The following is a 21,168-nucleotide window of genomic DNA, read 5'->3' on the forward strand; positions in this document are numbered from 1 at the left end:
TATATCGAACTCACGGAATATCCCCTTGAAAATCCCATGTAAAAGTATAGGAAAGCCGCACTATATATTGAACTCAATTTCACCGGTCGTTCAATATATCAAACTGCACCATGCACTAAAAAGTGTGCCTTCCCCAAAGATGATCGCATCACCCTCGGCCGTTTGCCGCATGACGTTTTCAAGTCACGCGGGGAATGAGAGGGGACAGTTCGGCGACGGGCTGGTCTAGGACAGCGCTGCGCCCATTCCCCAAAGGCGCGCACATCTGCGGTTATCGTCATTATCGTCTCCCGCGCGCCAGCACGTGACGTTTGCAAGCCATGTGCGTGAATGAACCAGAGAGAACCGGTGGGAACGGGACGGGAAAAACCCGATAGAGCAAAGCGCAAGGGTGTGCCCATTCTTTTGTAGAGCTATCTCTCTCCTTCCTCTTTCCCTACCTTCGTTCGCAGTAGCACGCGTTATGCATGCGCCAAGCCAGCTCAGCCTGTTTTCAGACAGAACGTCGGACGCTTTCTCCAGCATGTGTTGCGAACCCTCGCCTGCGGACGTTAAGAAGCGGCAGATCTCTCTCTCTTTTTTTTGCGAGTCGTCCATTCTTTTTGCTGGGCTGTACGCGTGACGTAGCGTAAGATATGGCGGCTACGGACATTAAAAAGCGGCAGATTTTTTTTTTTGCGATAGCTGTTTATCCATGCATGTATGATTCAACGAAAGCATGCGGTCAGCTCCGATCATGACACTGGCTTTTAGCATTTTTCGCTTCAAACAGCATTTGCAGCTATCATGCATTCCAATGATTTTGTGGCAGTGGACTACGCCCACCCCAAGCGCGGCGTGATAATCGAACCAGGCTTGTGCCACGGCCGCTCGATGGAAGCGCACTAGGTGCGGCCTGCTACGTCACCCGAAACCGGCGGGAGGGGCCTACTTCCAGTCGCCACCGCCGTGGCACTACCGTTCGGGGACAGCCGCGCGCGGAGAGCTGCGCCTGGCTGCGCTTTGAGGGAGTCGTTGGCGGGGTAGAAGCCTTTTATTTTAAGGATATAAGAGCTCCGCTTCACACAATTTGGCAACAAGAATTAGTATATACTGTCATGTCTAGTGTGACCATGTCAGCACTTGGCGCTTGCTCGGCAAGGATGTATACTGGAGTGTACCCCGAAAAACTTAGTGACGATGGTTCAAGGCCACTCGATTGGAGAGCTCGCATTACCGTGATGTTGCATTCGGATCCATTTGATCACATTAAAATGTGACCTGGCTGTGAACAATTAGAAGCTGTTCAGCTGCCATGGTAGCCTAATGCATAACCACTTAACTATGTCGCGAATTCCGTATGTCATTTTCATACCATTTACTCATTCTCGCATACAGCTTTTATACACAAATTGATGTCAACCTGTTCTAAGCTGCCATCGGTATCCAATAAAAAAATGTCCTACTATGAGCAACCTCTGTGAAAATGCGACATGTAACCAATCTTTCTATCTCATTGTGACAAATTTTACGGTGAAAATATGAAGATGCTTATTAGGTTAAATCTAGATGATAACCTGGGATCTTCTACTCAGTTGGAGACCTTAAATTTTGTACACCAGAAAGCTATCCGCCATGGCTTCTCGCATTTTGCATGACCGGACAAAGTATACGCACGCTTGATAGAGCCGGTCTGCCTCAAGGTGCTACGTATATGCGCCGAAAGTTTTTATTACTATTTTTATTGGCTGCTCGCAAACCCATACAATTTTGCTAGTTCGTAATTTTCAATGGAAGAATGCGCATCGAGTGTTGCTGTTGTGAAACGCTTAGCTGTGATCACAAGAATGTTCACGCATCAGAGCGCAACTGCAGCCGAGATTCAGCGAGCAGCCGAGTACGCTTATTTAATGGCCACACAAAAAAAGAAAATTACCAATCGCAGACGGAAAACCTTTATTGAGAGAAGTTTATGCCATAGCCATAAACATCGCTCCACTGTTGAGTTGACATTTCCAGCCCAGCTTGCTATCAGTGGGGGCAGCAGCTTAACGATATCTTGCATAGCACCTTAGCATGGGCACGATCACTGTTTTTATAGATCAGATGCAGGTACTGTGTACGGTGAGAAAATAATGATGAAATCAAAAGTTCACACAGCTTGCTACTTCGCCGGACCTCTTCAGACTGACAAAGATTGATTTCTTCCTTTGCGGCGTACTTCAAGCCTCCATTGTCCTTGGTTTTTATTAACCTGTAACTGGTCCGGTTGACTCATATTTCCTGCAACAGACTCTTGCATGGTCGATTCAGAACCATTACCAAATATCGCATAAATTAAGCAACAGCCTGGTAGCGATAAACAAAACTTGGGGTTCTTAAGTCCCCTTGAGGAGCCTCGTTAGAGTGCCAGCACTTTGCTACCTGCTTATTTACCGTATCCCGTAATATCTGCCCCTGTCTCATATCAATAGAATGCAGCCTTAAGCCACCCCATTTTATTAAATAGCACCCTACACATAGCTATATAAAGCCCCTCTTTACCGAAGCCGTACGAACGTGCCCTATAGGAGTGTAGTGTGCCTGACTTGGGATCTAAGGGTCCCGCTTTCAATAATTCTCATTTCACCCTTACATCTTATTGACTCTCTCTGGTTTGGTAGCTCCTGCCACATTGAACATGTCATGTGTTCTCATTGCGCCAAAGGTGTCTGGCCATATCACCAACTAAAGTGCCTCTTACCAGAGAGGTTTTTTTTTTCGACTTTCCGCCGACAGAGTGGGCGCCGGATTTTCTGTGGAACGTGGCTTTTCATTTTATCGCATCGGCTCAAACAGTCTCAACAGTATAAACAAATGTTGTATGGACAGGCTCCTTTACTTGCAAGGCCACGCAGACTAGCGCGGCAAAATTTAGAACAAATTGCATGCTTATATAAAAAAAAAACTTCGTAGCTTTTTCTCATAGTCATCGCAACATAACCTGCGAAAAAAGCTTCTGGTGCTACCTCATCGTGTTCATCTGCTTCACAACACATCGTTAAAAATCCTAGTTCACTGGCCAGCTCCCTGGTAACTAAATAGGTTAAACAACGTGACGGGAACACAGGAAAAGAGGACAACACAACTAGCACGGTTGTGCAGTCTTCTTCTCCTGTGTTCCCGTCACGTTTGCACGGTTAACCTATAATTAATCACCAAGTCCAATTTGCTGTCCCTTGTAACAAATTCAATGGCAGCTGATAGGGCATTATGCTTCAGCATCTGGACTTTTTAACCTCAGCGCCGCTTTCATTTCAGAGGAAGCGAGTGCATTTCCACTCCTCGCTGCTGTCTTTGCCTGAAGCGAGCTCAGCCGATAAAATTAGACGGTCTCTTAGATGTCTCTAAAGCGCAGGATGGCGAAAGCCTACCCTTCTCCTATCATTTGCCTCTCATCGTTTGCCACAGTTCATCATTTCAAGTCGTCGTTTGATATATTGGTCGTTTCTCAGTCATGATGAGTCTGCCTGCGTAGTCATTGTAGCCCTTATCACTCCTAACTAAGGAGGTTACTCATTTAGAATCAGCAGTGGTCATTACATGCCGTCGTTTCACATATTGGTCATTTCGTAGTCATTAACAGTAATGATGAGTCATGCCTAGCTATTACAGTCATTACCACACATCGCTAAGCACGTTTACTCATTTCTAATCAATTGCGGTCATTACATGTCGTAGTTTGACACACTGGTCATTACAAATCACTTTAGTCATCATTAACCATTATTAGTCATTAGCATTAGTCATTACCTCTATCAATGTCTATTTATAACTTTTATTGATTACCTATCACCATCAATCATTTTCATTCTTAATCTCCCTCCTTGCACGTCCGCTTTTGCGACTGGCACACTAGTGCACAGATGCGACGCACAGATAACAGGCACAGCTTCTGTGCATAGATTTTCGCTCCATGAGCCTAGAACGGCTTTCACCTTAAAAAACAAACGAGTCCAGTCTCAACGTTAACGTGCTTGCACACATGCACACAAAAAAGTTTGAGTTTACCCCGCAGACACGAGGCGAACGCGCCCAAAAAGGAAGCAAACCGCGCGCTCAGAGCCGGCGACCCCGGCGGCGACGTGTCCCCGAACAGTGGCGCCCTCAGCAGAAATAGTGGGTGCAACTGTAAACTCCCCACGGACGCGCTCGCCCATTGACGGCGGCGCGACGCAGTAGGCCGCACCCAGTGCACGTCCATCGAGCGGCCGTGCTTGTGCAATCAAGCCATCATGGGCACTCTGCCAAGTTCGCTCTCTGCCATGACGTTATCCCTACGCAGCATCTTGGCACGCTGCCAAGAAATGAGCTGTGGATCAGACGACCGAAACGTAGTGGCGTGCGCCATCGACATGCAAGCGAAAACGCTTGCCGTTTCTGCCGCGGCGACGCAGAAACCTTGTTTTGAGCTGCCGCAGTAGCTCGAACGGCGAGAGGGACGCAGTTCCAACAAGTTGGGAATTTTTCGCTCTGTCGCTGCCGCTTGTCACTGAGATTGCTCAATCGATTGCATGTGAGCGAGCTGGCCTTAACGCTATTTTTTTTCTTCCAAATTCTCGGGTGCAAAAGTGGAGGGTGGGTTGATTATGCGACAAACACGGTATCGTTTTTTCGCATCGTAAGTGCCGTCACAAGCCGATTTCCGTATATCGAATTACCGATATATCGAACTATTTCGCGACCCCCTTCGAGTTCGATATATCCGGGTTCGACTGTATTTGTAGGCCATCTACAGAAACGGAATACATTGTGCACTTGGGGATTTAATGAGTTCATTTTTACTATGAAGAGCGTTGTGCTTAGAATGCACCCCCGTGGTACACCATTTTCTGTTGTAAATGTTATGGACAGAGCTGTGCCTAAGCGGACTTGGAATGTACGATTAGTCTGGAAGTTGTTCAGGCAGTTCAGCATCCTGCCATGGATGCCTAGATCTGCTAGGTCGCGCAGGATACCAAACCTCCACGCGGTGTCGTAGGCCTTCTCCAGGTCGAAGACCCCAATGCAGTGTTGCATGTAGCTGAATGGCTCACGAATCATATTTTTCAAGACTGACAAAATGATCTGTTGTTGAACATAATTTTTTAAAGCCACACTGGCGTGCATCCAGAAGTTGTCGGGTTTCGAGAACAAAGTTAAGTAGGATGTTTACAATGCTTTCAAAGGATTTAGCAATACAGCTAGTAAGGGCTACGGGTCTGTAGCTGTTAGGATTTGTGAGGGGTTTACCTGGTTTAAGAAAGGGTACTATTACAGTAGAACCCCGCTTTAGTAAACTCTCATATAGTAAAGTGAAACAGAAAGCCCAGTTCATTGTCCATAGACAACTGTACATTTTCTCCCGTCGCGCCTGACCGCGGCGACGACTCCCACGATGTGACATCGCCACCCGTACACTACTCAGAATCGCGAGGCAATGATTTTTTGTATTTGAAAACAGAAAAATAACACCGAGTGTTCTTTCAGGTGCCTTTACCACCAGGCTTAGCAGCAATCAGGAGAAGCTTACTTTACAAAAGCCTTGGAGCCGTGAGGGAAAGCTTGCAGGAAAACAAAATAAAGCTGTCTACAAGCATTGAAAGGAGGTGGCACAGTCCATTCAGAAAGTAAAGGATAGTAAAACTGCAGCAAGAAATAGGGAAGGGGAAGAAACAGGCAAACATTCACAGCACTGTGCAGCACTAAGCATGAGGCAACGGAGGCAAGCAGTGAAAGCATGGCGTGTGCGGTTCTGTGTTAGCTGCAGTCACTTGACCCCTGCAAACTTCTTAATCTCATCCGCCCAGCTAACTTTTTGCCACCTCCTGCTACGCTTTCCTTCCCTTGGAATCAGTTTGTTACCTTAGGCGACCATCAGTTATCCTCTCATCGCACTACACGTCCTGCCCCTGCCCATTTCTTCTTGATTTCCACTAGAATGTCAGTAACTTGAGTTATTTCTCTGACCCACTCTGCACGCTTCCTATCTTTTAATGTTACCCCTACCATTTTTCGTTCCATAGCCCTCTGGGTTGTCCTCAACTTAAGTAGAACCCTCTTGGTCGCCTCCATGTTTCAGCCCCATAGGTGAGTACAGGTAAGATGCAACTGTTGTATACTTTCCTCTTGAGCGATACCGGCAAGCTGCTAGTCATAATCTGCGAGTGCTTGCCAAATGCACTCCATCTCAATCTTATTCTTCTTGTTATTTCCTTTTCATAGTCCGGATCTGCGGTTACTACCTGTCCTAAGACATACTCGCCTACTACTTCCAGTATTTCGCTACCTAATGTAAACTGATGTTCTTTCCCGAGGCTGTTGAACATTACCTTAGTCTTCTGCATATTGATTTTCAAGCCTACCTTTCTACTTTTCCTTTCATCTAACTCATCTATATTACCCGCTAATACTTATTGACAAGGAAACCTACTCCTAGTTCTCGCCTCTGCGGTAAACCTCGATAACACAGTACATGCCCATCCTTCAGTACAGTATATGCCTCATTTGGCCTCCTAACCTAAGTCCTATGACAGCCCATTTCATACCCTCTAGTTCCCCTAACAGCACTGCTAAACTAGCTTCACTAGCTAGGGTTTTAGCGTTAAATGTTGCCAGGGTCAGTTTCCAATGGCGGCCTGTCCAGCGGAGCCAGGAATTCTTAGCACCCCCTGCTGCGTCACAGGTCTGACCGCCGCCGTGGTCAGTTGTTCCGCGGCCGCTGGTGACTGATGGCCGGGGTTTTATGGAACTAATCATGAGAGGTTGCAGCCAATGACTGCATCAAGGTGGCCAACTCCTGTTCTGGTGAGGGAGTCCGTTGCCGGAGGTGTTCACTGACATCAGGTCACACCCCAAACCCGTTTATGCAATTCCATCGACACGCGGATTTTTTCGTTTTTTTACCGATGGAGAATTGCGCGGCACCGAGATTTGAGCCCCGGTCCTCTTGCATGCGAGGCGGATGTCCTACCACTACGCCACCACTGCACCGCTGCACATTTATTGCCTTTCAAAAGGCAGAAACAGCGAAAAGTGACACCGTGTTCATGCAAGGTTTTGGTTTTCACAGGAAATCATACTTGGTTGTATTCGCAGCTACGTTGTCCTCATGCTCAAGAGGTACTTCCATAAGATGTAAAAAATTTTATAACTAAAAAAAATTGCGAGAAGAGATGATAAGAGTGAGATTGAAGGTATTTCAGTGTTTTTTGTTTTTTTTTTTCATCAAGCAACAAGACGTGTTCAGTAAGTGCCCATTTAACTACCAGACTGCATCTTCAGGACCATGTTCTCACCAACAATTGATATAGTAGTAAAGATTTTTGCTGGCCCCCAGTGACTTTACTATAAAGGGGTTCTACTGTATGGCCTTTTTCCACGCTTCCGGTATTTTGCCGGTTGTACAAATTTTGTTAAGGAATTTTAGTAATGCATCTACGTCAGCCTGTGAGACATGGGCAAGTATTGCAAAGTGCGCATTATCAGGGCCTGGTGCTGTTTTCTTTCCTGAGGTTAACACTCTGTTTAGTTCACGTATTGTGAAAAACCGGTTGTACTCTTCATGCAAACCTGCTCCAGAAGGAAGCTTGTGTTTTTCTGCGATTGTTCTGTGCTTTTGGAATGTGTGCGTGCAGTTGGATGAACTTCATATTTCTGCAAAATGCTCCCCCAAAATATTGGCCTGTTTTTCTAACGACGTCTGTGTGCCGGGTGGTGTCAGCATTGGGATTGTGAATGGGCTATAATTTCCACTGAATTTCCAGAGCTGTTCTCACATCTTTTTTGAGGATATTGAGCTGTTAATAGAAGAGGCATATTTTTGCCATGAGGTTTTTTCGGCGCTTCTCCGGACATACCGCACTCTGGCTCTAGCCTTTTTTAAATTAGCGAAGTTCTCTGTTGTCGGATATCTACGGACGATGCCACAAGCTTTGTTTTGTTGCTTCTTCGCTGTTTTACATTCCTCCGTCCACCATACCTTGTGTTTTTTCTTTGCATGTTCTGATGTTTGGGGTATGGCTAGTAAAGCTGCTGATATTATACATCTAGTAAACCTTTCATTTATTTCTTCTGTATTCAACTCCTCGCAGTATTCTTTTTCAAGTGTGGTATTAATTTTAAAAACTGACCAGTCGGCAAGGTGAAATTTCCAGCACTGTGGCCTCGTTGCGATGATGGATATAGATGATGTTAGCTTTAAAACCGTAGGTAAATCATCACTTTACCAAGGGTAGTCTAAAACATCCCAAATAAAATCATTAAAAATTGATGGAGATGCAAATGGTAAATCGAGGCAGCTCACTTTCCTAGAGCTGGGACAGCAATACGCTGTTTTTCCCGTGTGTTAGCCTGTGTATTAGCTCCATGGCCTCAACCATCTACCGCAGCGGGGACAAGGACGGTGCGGTCGCTTTGCGATCAACTCACGCCTGACTGGCGATTGTTTGCGCCCACTTCGCAGTGCGGTGCGCCAGCACAGTTTTTTGCAGCTGTCTCTATCTAAGAACATTGGTTCCTGCAGGGGCGTTGTGGTTTTTCATACTTAGCGCCAATATATAGTAGCAGACAACAGTGCTTTTTTCTACCACTTTATTTCTCTTTTTCATCGGAATGCGTAACCCAATTGTGTGTTTGTGCAACCTGGCACCATCCTACTGCACACGGCACATGCACTATCAGCGTCAAATGAAACTCAAACAGTGGGACACGTGGCGATAGGCCCAACTGAGGCCGCCTTCCTGTTGTTATTAGAGAGAGGCGCGAATTTCTGGTTCACGATAGTTTGCTTCCATTTTCTTTGGCGTTCGGTTTCTTTTTGCCACTGAAGTGCCACATTCATATACTTACCACTGATCGCAACAGCCGCAGCGCAGTTTCTCTGGCGAAAGAGGCTTATCAGAAAAAAGAGCGATTAAAAACATCACGTAGCGCACCGACCGTTTCCGATCGGCCGCCTGCGCTGTTCGCATCGCAACCAGATGCTGATAATATGACATCGGTGGAAGCACAATCAAAGCGCTGTGCATGGTATAATCGGTGCCAAGTATGAATGTAGTGCTCCAGTGGCAAAGCAGAAAACAAACGCCAATGAAATTAGAAGTAAACTATCACGAACTGGAAATTCGCGCCTGTCTCTGATAATAACAGGCAGGCAGCCTGCTGTTTGCGTTTCATTTGACGCCAATAGTATGTCACAATTTGAAAAAAAGGAAAGAAAGAAAGAAAGAAAGAAAGAGAATAAAAAGGCGAATTGTTGAAAATAGGGCCCCAGGTTTGCAGACGTGCTATCGAGCTTTGGATATGTATTCGTGGCCCTGCTAGTAGATGACAGAAATCACTACAACCTTGCCGCCGCTGCTGATACTATGAATACATACTGTCCTCTCGTGGCAGCACAAGGTAGTGGGTGCAGTTTTAATAGATTTTCACGTTTTATTTTTCACAAATACAATATTTCCAGTCAAATTTCAAGCAAGATCGTAAAATCGTAAGGCTGGTTGAAATGCGTACATTTTGCGGAAAATTCAAAAGAGTTGGCAGGTATGCACTTTGCGGAATGTTGCAGGCGTGAAATATTTCCAGTCTTGCTGCACCAATTTGGCCACCAAAATCTAATTTAAATATCAAGTTATCCACAAATCCAAAAAATGTAAACAAATATAATGGCCAACAAAGTAGAGAGTGGAGATGCTTGGAGACATGCTGAGCGTGCAATCAACATTCAACTACAGCTTTAAATACTTCAGAGACAAAAGCATATGGAGAAGCGGTCGGCAAGAGTCACAGAACCCAAAATGCTCAGCACTCGCACGCAGGACAGGGCCACTGCTGTAACACAGTAATAGCTTTCCACAAAAGCCTGCAATGAGAATACTTTCACACCAAAGTCAAAATTTTTGGCAAAAACTCTAAAGAAAATTCAACTTCAGTCATGCGCATATTTTGTTTTGTGTTGCTTATTTTTGCTGCATAGCTGGTACCTAGAGTATACATTTGGTTCGAGATCGAATGCAAATGATAGCAAATGTGATTTGAACCTAATAACATTAAAGCGGTAACCGCATGATGCGACAACCCCTAGCGATACGTCGCGCGCCACCGCCGCCAATGCCTGGCGTCGCTGGTGCATACTGCACGGAGCGACGGGGCTGAGCGACAGAGGCACGCATTTTCAGCATTGCTCTGTTACCGCCGCCTCGTCATTCGGCCAAGGGGAGTGCAACCACGCCATATACAATTTCTAACACTAAACAGCATGAAGTACAATTTTCTTATAACCCATCGCATTTTAAAAGGTCACAATGCAGTGGTGCACAACTACACTGCGATGCCGACTTGCATTGCAAGCAGTGACTTTCTCCTGCTCCTTTAGAAAATTAACAATATCTATAGCCACACTAACCTTTTTTTTTCTTTTGCTGCCCTCTTATGCTTTTACTGAATTATCTCGATGCACTCATATATACACGGATCAGACGAAGTGAGTGCGTGCAAATACCAGTTCCTTCACCCCCCCCCCCCCCAAACCAGACTAGTAAAACAAAAACGTCACACGAAAAAAAAAAAAAAAAAAGCCAGAACGAAAGTTGAGCACCCCAAAGCCCTCTGCGATTGGCTACCTCGCGAGCTGCTACCGGGCGACACAAGTAATTTTCTAAAAAACCCAGAAACTGAGCGACAGCGACGAGCAGCAATGCTTTGGCGGCCCTCAGCCCGTTGCACGGCATGTCGCCGCGAATTGTCACCTCATGCGGTTAGAGCTTAAAAGTTCTTGTGTTGCGGCCGAATATGACACCGGATGATAATGCCATTAAATTTGTCAGTGTGACAGGGGTATAACACGCCTCAACTAATGAGCCTTCTTGCCCTAAGCATTGAGTGAAAGTCTTGCCAATGACCCCAAGTACCAATCCTAATTTACCTCAATTTACTTTTTGATAGTCTTGCTTGTCTATGTTAAAGGGGTAGGGACACCAAAATTTTGTGATGCACTTTTGTATTGTAAATAGTGAATATAGTGTAAATAGTAAATGGCATTATTAGTAAGCAGCAGTTTCGGTTTGTAGTTGCCAGGTTTTTACTTGCAATGAAAAAACAGAAGCCATAACACTGAAATGTCACGTGGGCCAAAAAGTCATGACGTCAATGAGTAGGCATGTTGTCTGCTCTGTTCGCAGTGTGACTCCGCCGTATGCTCTCATGGCGGAGCTACACTGCAGAAACAGTTGGTCAACTGCATTCGTAAACGTGATTTATGCGTCATTTTGACGATCCTGTCACGCCCCGCCAACACGAACTATTCGAAAACACGCTGTTGTTGCCAGCGAACAGCTGTCGCCAATTCGCTCTCTGACAACTTGTTGCTCGTAACAGCAGATGTTGACAGCTCGCTTTGCTACAATTTGCCCAAATTCCAATGCTATATGCGAGTGGATAGGAAAAAATAAAAAGCGGGTGAGGCTTTGAATATGGAAGCGCGTGTAAAGTCTCGCGAGTATATAGTTTGAATCGTACTGATTGAGGCACCGCTTTCTTGTGCTGTTTTGAGCGAATCTGGGGATTGTTGAAAGAAAATTCACAAATTTAAGCAAACGAAAATGATCAAGTATAGTTTTAGCAACAGTGAACTGAGATTGACAATTGTGTACATTCCAGAAAGTGCGTACATCCCACGACACGCCGGCGTGACCCCGGTGCGTCGAGCAATGCGGCCTGGAACAGTCATCGACACTACTTGTGGAGAGCAAATTAGGCCCATTGAGGACAGTCGCCATATTCACGTTTTATCAAGCTTACTTTATTATGAGATAGGCGTCCTTTAGTAAAGCAGCGACGGAAGACGAACCTTTATTACAGCTTTGAGTCGCTGACCTGTTCCGAAGTGCCGCCCAGCGAAACCAACTAAGCCTAGTGACGAGTAGGGCAGGCAGAGAGCAGCGCAGTTCGTCTTCTGGCACGTCCGCGGGAGGTGCCGTTGTCGAAGGCTCCACACTTGTTCAGGCATGCTATTGTTGCACGAGTATATCAGCAGTCCTGATAACATGTCTTTTCTGGTACAAAGCCAAGGAAATTTGCCATTTGCATCAAAGCAGCGCCGCCGCCTACTGCGGTCTCGGCTGCGGCGACCGACAATAACGCCGTCCGCTGACTATTGCCGCATCATCGGCGGCAGCCTTCGCAAATTTTAGTGAATGAATATTGCCATCAAGCATAATTTTGGCTACAGTGAGCAGTCACGCTGTCTGTTACAACGCTGCCACGCTGGTATACGTACGGGTGCAATAGAATAACCAAAACGAGCTGGCCAGCAGCATAGTCTCTTACATCAGAAAACTGCGCGATGATGTTGCAAATACTTGGTTATGGTTTTTTTCACTGAACCTGCGTCACAGTCAACGCACTAGAGATAGGTTCGGAATGCAAGAGGGAGCATTTCCACAAACTTTAAAAAAGAATTAAAATATTTTCTATGCCTCCCTTGAGTCTACTACTTGACCGCGATGGTCCTCAAACACAAAGGAAGCGTGTGACAAGTTTGCACAACCTTGTAATTTGATGCCTCTACCCCTTTAAAGGAACCACCTGCCCAGCTTTGGTTTCATTTTGACCTTCTTTTGAATTGTTCTTTAAAGTTCCCTGGATTATTCGGTCATGACTCATGAACGATGCCAATATATTGGTGTTGCTGACTACGCTGGGTTTTGTGACACAAAATTCTTACAGAATCGCATAAAGTTGTCCGCAGTGTCTGAAGTCTCTACCCCTACCAAAGTTGGTGCATGGAACCACCACCTACCACAGTTGGCAGGTGGGAAAACGAAAGTCTCCCCTCTCCTTTTGTCAGGAAGAGATGAAGGACTTGATTGTAATGAAAGTATTTAATATAGTACGCCTCATAAGTGTAGTTGAAAATGCATACAGTTTTGTATTTCCTCCGTATCAGCCAAATCAACCATGCTAAATTCTTTAACATTACTCTCATGCGAGTACAGTGGTGAGCAACCTTGTCTATAGCGTGCCGACGGTGCTCTGCGGAGCAAGTGAGCGACATCTACCGTTAGGCTCTGGGTTTGAGCTACGCGTCCCATGTGCATGCGTGGCAAATCAGACTGAGGCCTGTGCATCGCTTCCTTTCCCAGCCCCCGTCTTGTGAGTACCTTTCGTGCCACTAGGGTCGCACTGCTTGCATTAGTGAGGCTGTGACGGTCGCCAGAGTGTTGCGATGCCACCGTGTTTCTCTACTGTAACGAGACGGCCAGGCAAGCAAGCACGAATGATAGCGCGCGTTCCTGCATATACACCACTCGCCGCCACTGAGCTTTATCGTGGAGGAAGTCAAGTTCCTAGATCTGTACGGATGCCAAATGCTTTGTCCATTATAGCTGATAATCCGGACCAAAAACACGGCATCAAACAATACGCCTGCAACACAGGATCAAAACAGACACCAAGAAACCAACTAGGCCCAGTTCTCGCACTCCTAACCTGCGGCTTGTGTGAAACGCGCGATCACCCGCTATCATTTGCAAAATTTGCTTTTGAACCCAGCGATCCCCCGATATCACATTGCACTTGCCTAGCCGCTTCGTAATTCACGCGAAACGCGTTGGGTTTCTAGCCGCTGTTACATATCATTAAGTGTGTACCTGGCGGCATGAAGCGCAAGCACTGAGCGGAAATGAGGCCCAGAACTGACGAGTAGGCACTGTTTTGTTTTGGCCACGCATGCGCACAGGATTCATAACTCAAACCCATGGCTTAACGTTAGATGGCGCTGACTTGCTTCGCGGAGCACCGTCGGCGTGCTCTAGACAAGACTGCTTACCTCTGTACAAGCTTTTCTTACGAGCCATACAGGCAAGTTGTTGCTCATTACTTGAAAGTGCCTGTCAAATGCACAGCACATCCTGATCTCCTTGTAGTTTCAAGAATAGGAATAGGTCATTCAAATGTTTGGTTCAGCTTCTTTTTAGTTGGTAATAGATACCACTGCAGCTGTACGTTTAAAATTCCAGTCAGTAACACAACTCTGTTTTTGCTTAATTTAACTCATGCACACATGGATTGTACACTGCAGACTATGCTCAAGTAGTGCAGGAATCTGCAACCTTCCAAATGTCAGCTGGAGGTTGAAAAGACATTGGTACAAGCAACTTATAAAACTTGAGAGCAAATATGCAAACCAATGTAGGCATTTCCACTGCATATCAGCAAATTATGAATGTGGAAATAGTACCTGAAAGTAAATCATGTCCCAGAAGCCTTGAAGGTCTTCACATGTAGTTTTCTTCTCTCCGAGATTGTTCTCACAGACATGGATCAGCCCAACGAACTGAGCAAACCGTTCCTTTATGAGCAAGTTAGCTTGTCCAACTGCACTCCTTATGTAGCCTTGTGCTGAAAAGGGAAAATTTATTGAGCGATTGTTTGAACGCAGACCAGGCTGCCTACAATTGTGGGCTTTTAGCTTGTTTGCAGGAACCTACAATTTTGGGATTGCGACTTTTCTAGTTTCGGGCTTTACTTCATTTTGCCAACGCGTCAGGGAATATTCGTTGTGTATTTTGCAGGCAGTACGGACAGTTCGGGCAGCTACTGCGGTAGCAAGAGGTATGGTAAGAAGAAAGTAGCTCACCTTCTTCGTTAATATTTGGTCCTAAGGATACACTTTCCCAGTGCTGGCACGTGTTTACCAAGCGTCTGGTCTCTTTTTCAACTAAATCTCGGTAGTATGATGCGGCAGATGCCATGACTGCAAACGAAAAGAAAGAAAAAAAACAAAACAAAACAAAAAAAAACGAATGTCAGCACGTCACTCCGAAAACCGTTATAGAGCCCTAGAAAGCGTTTAGCAATGAACTGGGCGTTACAATAGAACCTCGCTGGTGTATTGTGAACGAAATACAAAAACTTTGCTACCTTCACGATTCCTTACCACGAATTCCGTGCTAAGAGAGCACAAGCAACGTCGTCGCAACCGCAACGGGCAACGGGATGAGAACGGTTACGATTGTGAAGAAACCGCGCAAAGTCACGAGCAGTGTTGCCAAATGTCGACGAGCAAAAGTAGCTAGATGGCAGCGTGAAAGTAGCTAAAAGTAGCTAAAAAATCAAGCAAGGAGCTAAAAGTAGCTAGATGTTTTCTTAAGAAATTTTATTTTATATTTTGCATATATAACGCATTTATAGGCAGCTCTATTATTGTAAAAATTAAACACAGCTATCAAGATATGGCAGGCGACTACGCCTGACAAGTGCTAACTAACGAATAACGAATGATGAATGTGCTCAGGTTTCGATTCCGATAATTTAGGCAGACGATTTCGCAAAGCGTTAAGGCCTGCGCGCTAAGAAAAGTCGAGGTGCGAATGCATCACTGCTCTGTAAACATGTAAAGAATGGTCGTTTATCTACTTTTTTGCACGTACACAGAAGCCTATGAACGGAGAGCTATGAAAGGTGTAATGACTGTCTAGGCGATATCTTCAGTCCGCGACTCGGCGTAACTCGGACCGGTGGGCCTCTTGGCCTCTTTTATCCGCTCGGTGCTGACCGCGCATGATCCGCAGAGAGAGTCGAATCAGACAGTCGATTCCAGGCGCCTTATGGTAGCCGTGCAAAGAACGTTAAGAGTTTAAATAATAGGAATGCGTACACACATGCACAATAGTGTACCGCGAGCACGACTTCGATGCTCATCGGAGCCCCAGCGCTGCGCATAGGCGACAACCGTCAGAAGCTGCGCCGCCGCATCAGCCGCATCGCCTCGCCTCTTTACTTTGTGAGCTATTTTTTTATTTTTCCCATTGAGGCGGACATGAAGGAAGCTCATGGAGGCAGAGGCGGCGAGGCATACCAACACCCTTTAAGTGGCGCCTTGTATTGCATCCTCCTCTCTCTTTTCAAGTGTTTCCTTCTTTCTCGCAAGATATCTTTGTCTGGTTTGCGTCTTGTTTAAAAACTACCAGATGACGTTATGTGCCTGACGTCAGTTTCATCATGTGTAGCATGATGTGTACCGTCTGTGGGAAGATTTTTCACGCCAGAATAGTAATTTTCCGAAATGTAGCCAGCTTTAAGCTAGATTTCACCAAAATAGCTAGATTTGTAGCTAGATTTTGAAGAAAGGAGCTAAAACAGCTACTCGTAGCTAAACTACCTTTCTTGGTAGCTGGCTGAGTCCAAAAGTAGCTAAATCTTTGAAGAAAGGAGCTAAAACAGCTACTCGTAGCTAAACTACCTTTCTTGGTAGCTGGCTGAGTCCAAAAGTAGCTAAATCTAGCTACAAAGTAGCTAAATTGGCAACACTGGTCACGAGAGCGAAGCGTTCACGCACGCTACGAAAACGGCAGTCGGCGCCAGTGATTGGTGCAATAAAGTATAAAGTGATCACATAGGTCGTGTTTTCTAGATTAAAAATTGTTTGAATAAATAAATATTTTTATATATTGAAATATATTTATGCTCATTTTAGGATGCGCGAGATACAATAAATTTTTTGACGCAATTGAAGTCATTGTTTAAAAATAAGCAATTTATTACGTCACATCCGCCAGACTACATACAAATCCTCCTCCCTACCTTCTTTCTTCACGCGCATGCGCAGCTTATCAAGATCGCGCGGTGGCGACCGTCAGGTGGTCCGGCCCCTCTTGAAGTACCTGAACTTGCAGAGAGCCGGCTCCGTGAACTGCGCATGCGCGCCCAGAACCAAAGTGGAAAGGAGGATGCGTGAATTTTCTCGACGAATGTGACGTCAAACAACTTTTAGTATTTGCTTTTTTCTGGAAATAAGCCTCAAACCCAGATGCCACTTACCCCGTTTCGAGCCATCGCACCCGAGCAAAAGCTGGCGCGCTTTTCGGGCAACGGGTGCTCGCGCCTTGCGAGCCCTAGGTCGCTTTTCATGCGTCGGCTTGTTGTAGTTTGCGGGGCATCATCCCGATAGATGCAAATTCGGTGAAAATCTGATTCAGTTTGTGGATTGTTGCCCTAAATTCAACAGCGTAGCCTTCGGTCCTGTCGCTGCCCTGTCTGCAGCCTCCGACTACGGTGAGTCGTACGCGAATGATGGTGTTTCGTACATGCCCGCGAGCTCTAGGTAAAGCATTTGTCGGCGTTCTGCTACAGTCTTGCAGTTTTTTTAACGAGTTTTTACACGGCAGTGCAGCTATGCGGTAGTCACAATTACTGACGCGGCGTAATCACGCGACAGTCTCCGGGCGAAGGCATGTGGAGACTGCATAAATGCGTCGATCCCGTTTCTTCGCGCTTGAAACCGTTGCATACCTGCTGCTGTGCACCGATCGGTCGCCGGTTGCTGTTGTCTTCGGGGTGCACTGGGGTATTGGGACGTACGCGGCGACTTACAGATGATGTGAAACTATTTGTGAGTCGAGAGTCACGGAAGTTTGTAATTTGCTTTTTTTTTTGAAATTCTTCGTTTGTGGCCTAGTTTGTTTGGGCAGTAGCAGGCATTTTGGTGTGGTGCGCCAGCGTGAACGCGCTGGTTTATGATCAGGAGGTTTTATTGCCTTCCTCGCAGCTTCAGCAGATAGAGACGGTCGTGCTTCCGTCAAAAAACTGTCGTAAGGTATTTATCTATGCGGCCCATACGTGGTGCTGCAGTGCAAGAGGTCAGCTTCTTTACAGTGTCGACGAAGTGCTAAAGAAGGGGAGTTGCTGGCTAGCTGAGAGATAGTATAAATGTAAACTGGCCCAGTGCGAAATGAGCCCCGGAGTGAAACGAGCCTACTGCTCATCATAAAATTGCTACAAGATACGGGCGTATACCCGCACGAATGTATTGTGCTTGTATGCTCACACGTTCCACTGTCGAGTACTCACATCGGTGCATGCAGCAATGAGGGTGACTCTTCGGCTATCATAGGTTCTTGCCCATGAGAGTATCTGCCCTTTTACTACGAAAATAACTGCATTGGTAGAACTCGCTGAGCTTGTTTATATAGATTTAACACTTCAGATGCATGTTTATACCGCAGAATTCCCTAATATATATCTTTTGCTTGCTCCAACAGCGTCATCACTTTGAGAAAACTGGGAATGATAGCAGAAACAATGCCTCCATAAATAGTGGGCAGTGCTTGGCTTCAAGCTGCTGTCAAGGCCATTGACAGCTTATTTGAAAACAAAGCAATAATTAACCTGAGGTGGTTCGTTTTGTTGGGGGGAGTGAGGCACCGTTGCATGTACAGCCTTTGTCAAAAGTGTAGAGCCCGGGGGGGTCCGCTTCTGAGCCGAATAGTGGCACTGATGTAGAATTAGTTGAGGCCTTTCCCACTGAAGGGGGTAGGACAAAAAATCTTCTTGCCATCAACAAAGTTGGAATACCGGAAATTCATTACAAGCCGCAGGAACTGGCCCAGAAGCAGACCCCCTAGGCTCTACACTTTTGACAAAGACTGTACCTCGTAATCCTGTCAAAGAGCTTGGCAGTTGCTGCTATAAGCACTCTTCATTACAATTCCATGCAAGCCGCAGCATATTCCGCACTTACTGCACACATGATTTAACTTAGTCTCTTTGTTTGCTATTTAAGTGTTTTGCAAGTGTGCTAAATATTTGTATTTGTGCTAGCATTGACTGCCAGTCTCGTTACTGCCTTTTTCCTTCTGCGGCAGGCACTCTCACTTGCTTTACTCAAATCAAATTCTACTGTGAGTGAGTTTGCTGAATTTATGCAAACTAAATGTAATTGCTGTATTACTCTCATTTATTTACATTTACAGAGGCAAGGAATACTCTGGGCCGACGTACGAGTTTCCTCCACCAGTTGGATTCCGCTGCTACCTCAGTAGTGCAGTGAGCTGTAACTGGTGTGACCAAATGGACACTCTCACTCCTACTGGTTTAGAGCGTGCTCCTAGTTAAGTTTAAAATATCTTGCTTGCAATGTATTTAATCTTGTTGTGGAGTATTGTCACCCTTGCATTTGCTGATATGTTATTATTTGGAAAGCATTCAGAGTGATTTTGGACGCATGATTTGCAGTGGCGGGTGGTCGAGAAGCACAAATGTGTGACTGCAATTTTTTGCCTCTCTAGTTTTCAGCCTTTAGAATTAAAGCAACAGATTGATATGTGAACAGGCCTGGCATGGATTAAAGAGTTTGTCATATACAACAACACTTGACCCTTGCGGGGGTAACACAGCTGTGGTTATCTGAGCAAAAGTTCTCTGTATGTGATGGTGTCCGAAACATGGCATTGTCTTAAGTAACTTGGCATGGAATCGGCCACTTCTTGCACTCTCTTGACAGCATCTATTGTAATGTGTGCTAGGCGACATGCCTTCGGATCTGTTGTATGTTTGCAGCAGTTGCCTTGATGTATCAAGATGGGGTGGTTGTTGCGAGTTGGAAATTCCTATTCTCCCGACTACACCAATAAAATGTAGTGAAGCCAAATACCAGGAACCAATGTGTTACATGGTTCATTGTGAAGGCTTGCCATTCTCGTAACTTTGCCAAATTGCTAGAAACATTATTTTTAAGCCTGGTCTTCTTTTGCTCATAGCACAACTCATTTCGTGCATTTGTCAACTTTTTGTGGTTTATGGTTGGCACATTTTGCAGAGGGTGACAAAATTTGAGCTGGTGTGCCACGAAGGTTAAATATCTGTTTATTGAACTCTTCTCGGGAAGCTACATGCAAATCCTGCCTAATGTGGCTGTGAGGGCTTCGCACTTGATTGATGTACCGGTGCATTACTTGTGGCAGCTGGTCTACATTGTACAGGACTGCCACTTTGAGGAGCACCAGCACTGCTATGAAGCAGATTCACAGCATTGTTCCTGGTGGAGGCAAACCACTGTAGATGTCCTCATTCCAGTGCAGCTTCAGCCAGTGAAGTTTCACAATGCCCGTGTTGGACAAACAAGAGGCCTATGAACTTAAGCATTTCACTTAGTCATTTCTTCCAAACATCCGTCAAAACAAGCAACCTGTTGGTTTCCCCAAAATCCCTGTACAATCATATTTATTTTTATTTTTACAAATAGTTTGTATCATAAGCTGGAGAGCCTTCACTCAAGTATACACTAGGTTCCTATCTACGTGAAAACTACACGCTTGTTTGCCAGTGTCAGCAGATCGTTGCTAACGATTGTGGAAACCCTCCTAAACAGAGATAAAACTGAGAACATGCAGCGATCATGTGTACATACTCAAAAGCAAGTGGGTACGGAAACTATGTGCACCTTTGGCCACTAGTTGGCATTACAGGTGGTTGTAGTACCTGAATCGCTAAAAGCTGAAATCAGAGCTTCTTCTGACAGACTCTTCTGGCTTCTTTGCTGCTAGTGCGATAAAAAAAATCTGTAGCTGAAGTTGCTGAATCACACACTTTCAGTGTTTTTTGTTGTGCGGCCTGACACGAAAATTTCTCTGTCTAAGGTGCCACCATTCTTCAGATACACATCGCTTGTGTGTCACCACTTGGTGCGATGTTACTCTGTGTCACCATGGGTAGAGACAGACAATTGGAGGAGGAGGATACGCTACAACAGGACATGTATTTGCAGACTAACGGGAAAAATAAGGAGGCCTTAGGAAAGCTAAAGAATACGGTAAACGCTGCCATGAGGCTCACTGAAAGAATCTCCAATCTAAAGAGAGGATTGCAGGAAAAGGAGTCAAGTCATTTGGTACAGGCATTCGTGATCAGTAGAACAGTTTATGCGACGCCTTGTATGAATATGGACGTGACGGAGGAAAACAAGGTGGACGCTATGATTAGGCTGGCGTATAAGGCGGCCCTTGGGTTACCTAACATTGCTTCTACCGAAAGTCTGTGGGATTCATCATCATCAGCCTGACTATACCCATTGCAGGGCGAAGGCCTCTCCCATATTTCTCCACTTAACCCGGTTCTGTGCTAGTTGCAACCGCTTCACCCCTGTGAACTTCTTAATCCGCCCATCTAACTTTCTGCCGCCCCCTGCTACGCTTTCCTTCCCTTGGAATCCAGTTTGTTACCCTCAGTGACCATCGGTTATCTTCTCTTCGCACTACATGTCCGGCCCATGTCCATTTCTTCTTCTTAATTTCCACTAGAATGTCGGTAACTTGAGTTATTTTTCTGACCCACTGTGCACGCTTCCTGTCTCTTAATGTTACCCCTATCATTTTTCGTTCCATAGCCCTCTGG

The 21,168-nt window shown here is 45.6% G+C and overlaps 1 protein-coding gene and 1 long non-coding RNA gene across 2 annotated transcripts in view; one reads left to right on the forward strand and one right to left on the reverse strand.

The window, feature by feature from the left end:
- The window catches only part of LOC146205060 (disks large-associated protein 5-like), a 75,719-nt gene extending 60,667 nt beyond the window's left edge, over positions 1 to 15,052 (reverse strand). Inside the window, exons 1-3 of the mRNA XM_084589748.1 lie at positions 14,936 to 15,052; positions 14,636 to 14,752; positions 14,237 to 14,397 (exon numbers count right to left, since the gene is read on the reverse strand). Of these exons, the coding sequence (XP_084445874.1) occupies positions 14,237 to 14,397; positions 14,636 to 14,750 (276 nt within the window). The 5' untranslated portion in view covers positions 14,751 to 14,752; positions 14,936 to 15,052. The remainder of the gene's footprint in view (positions 1 to 14,236; positions 14,398 to 14,635; positions 14,753 to 14,935) is intronic.
- Positions 15,053 to 16,824: 1,772 nt separating this feature from the next.
- Positions 16,825 to 19,435, forward strand: LOC146205061 (uncharacterized). Its single transcript, XR_014704115.1, has 2 exons — positions 16,825 to 17,052; positions 18,750 to 19,435. It is a non-coding gene; the product is annotated as an uncharacterized LOC146205061 (long non-coding RNA).
- The last annotated feature ends 1,733 nt before the right edge of the window (positions 19,436 to 21,168 follow it).

Source organism: Amblyomma maculatum, chromosome 1 (genome assembly GCF_055883805.1).
Source record: "Amblyomma maculatum isolate TAMU_Amacu chromosome 1, ASM5588380v1, whole genome shotgun sequence".
NCBI lineage: Eukaryota > Metazoa > Arthropoda > Arachnida > Ixodida > Ixodidae > Amblyomma > Amblyomma maculatum.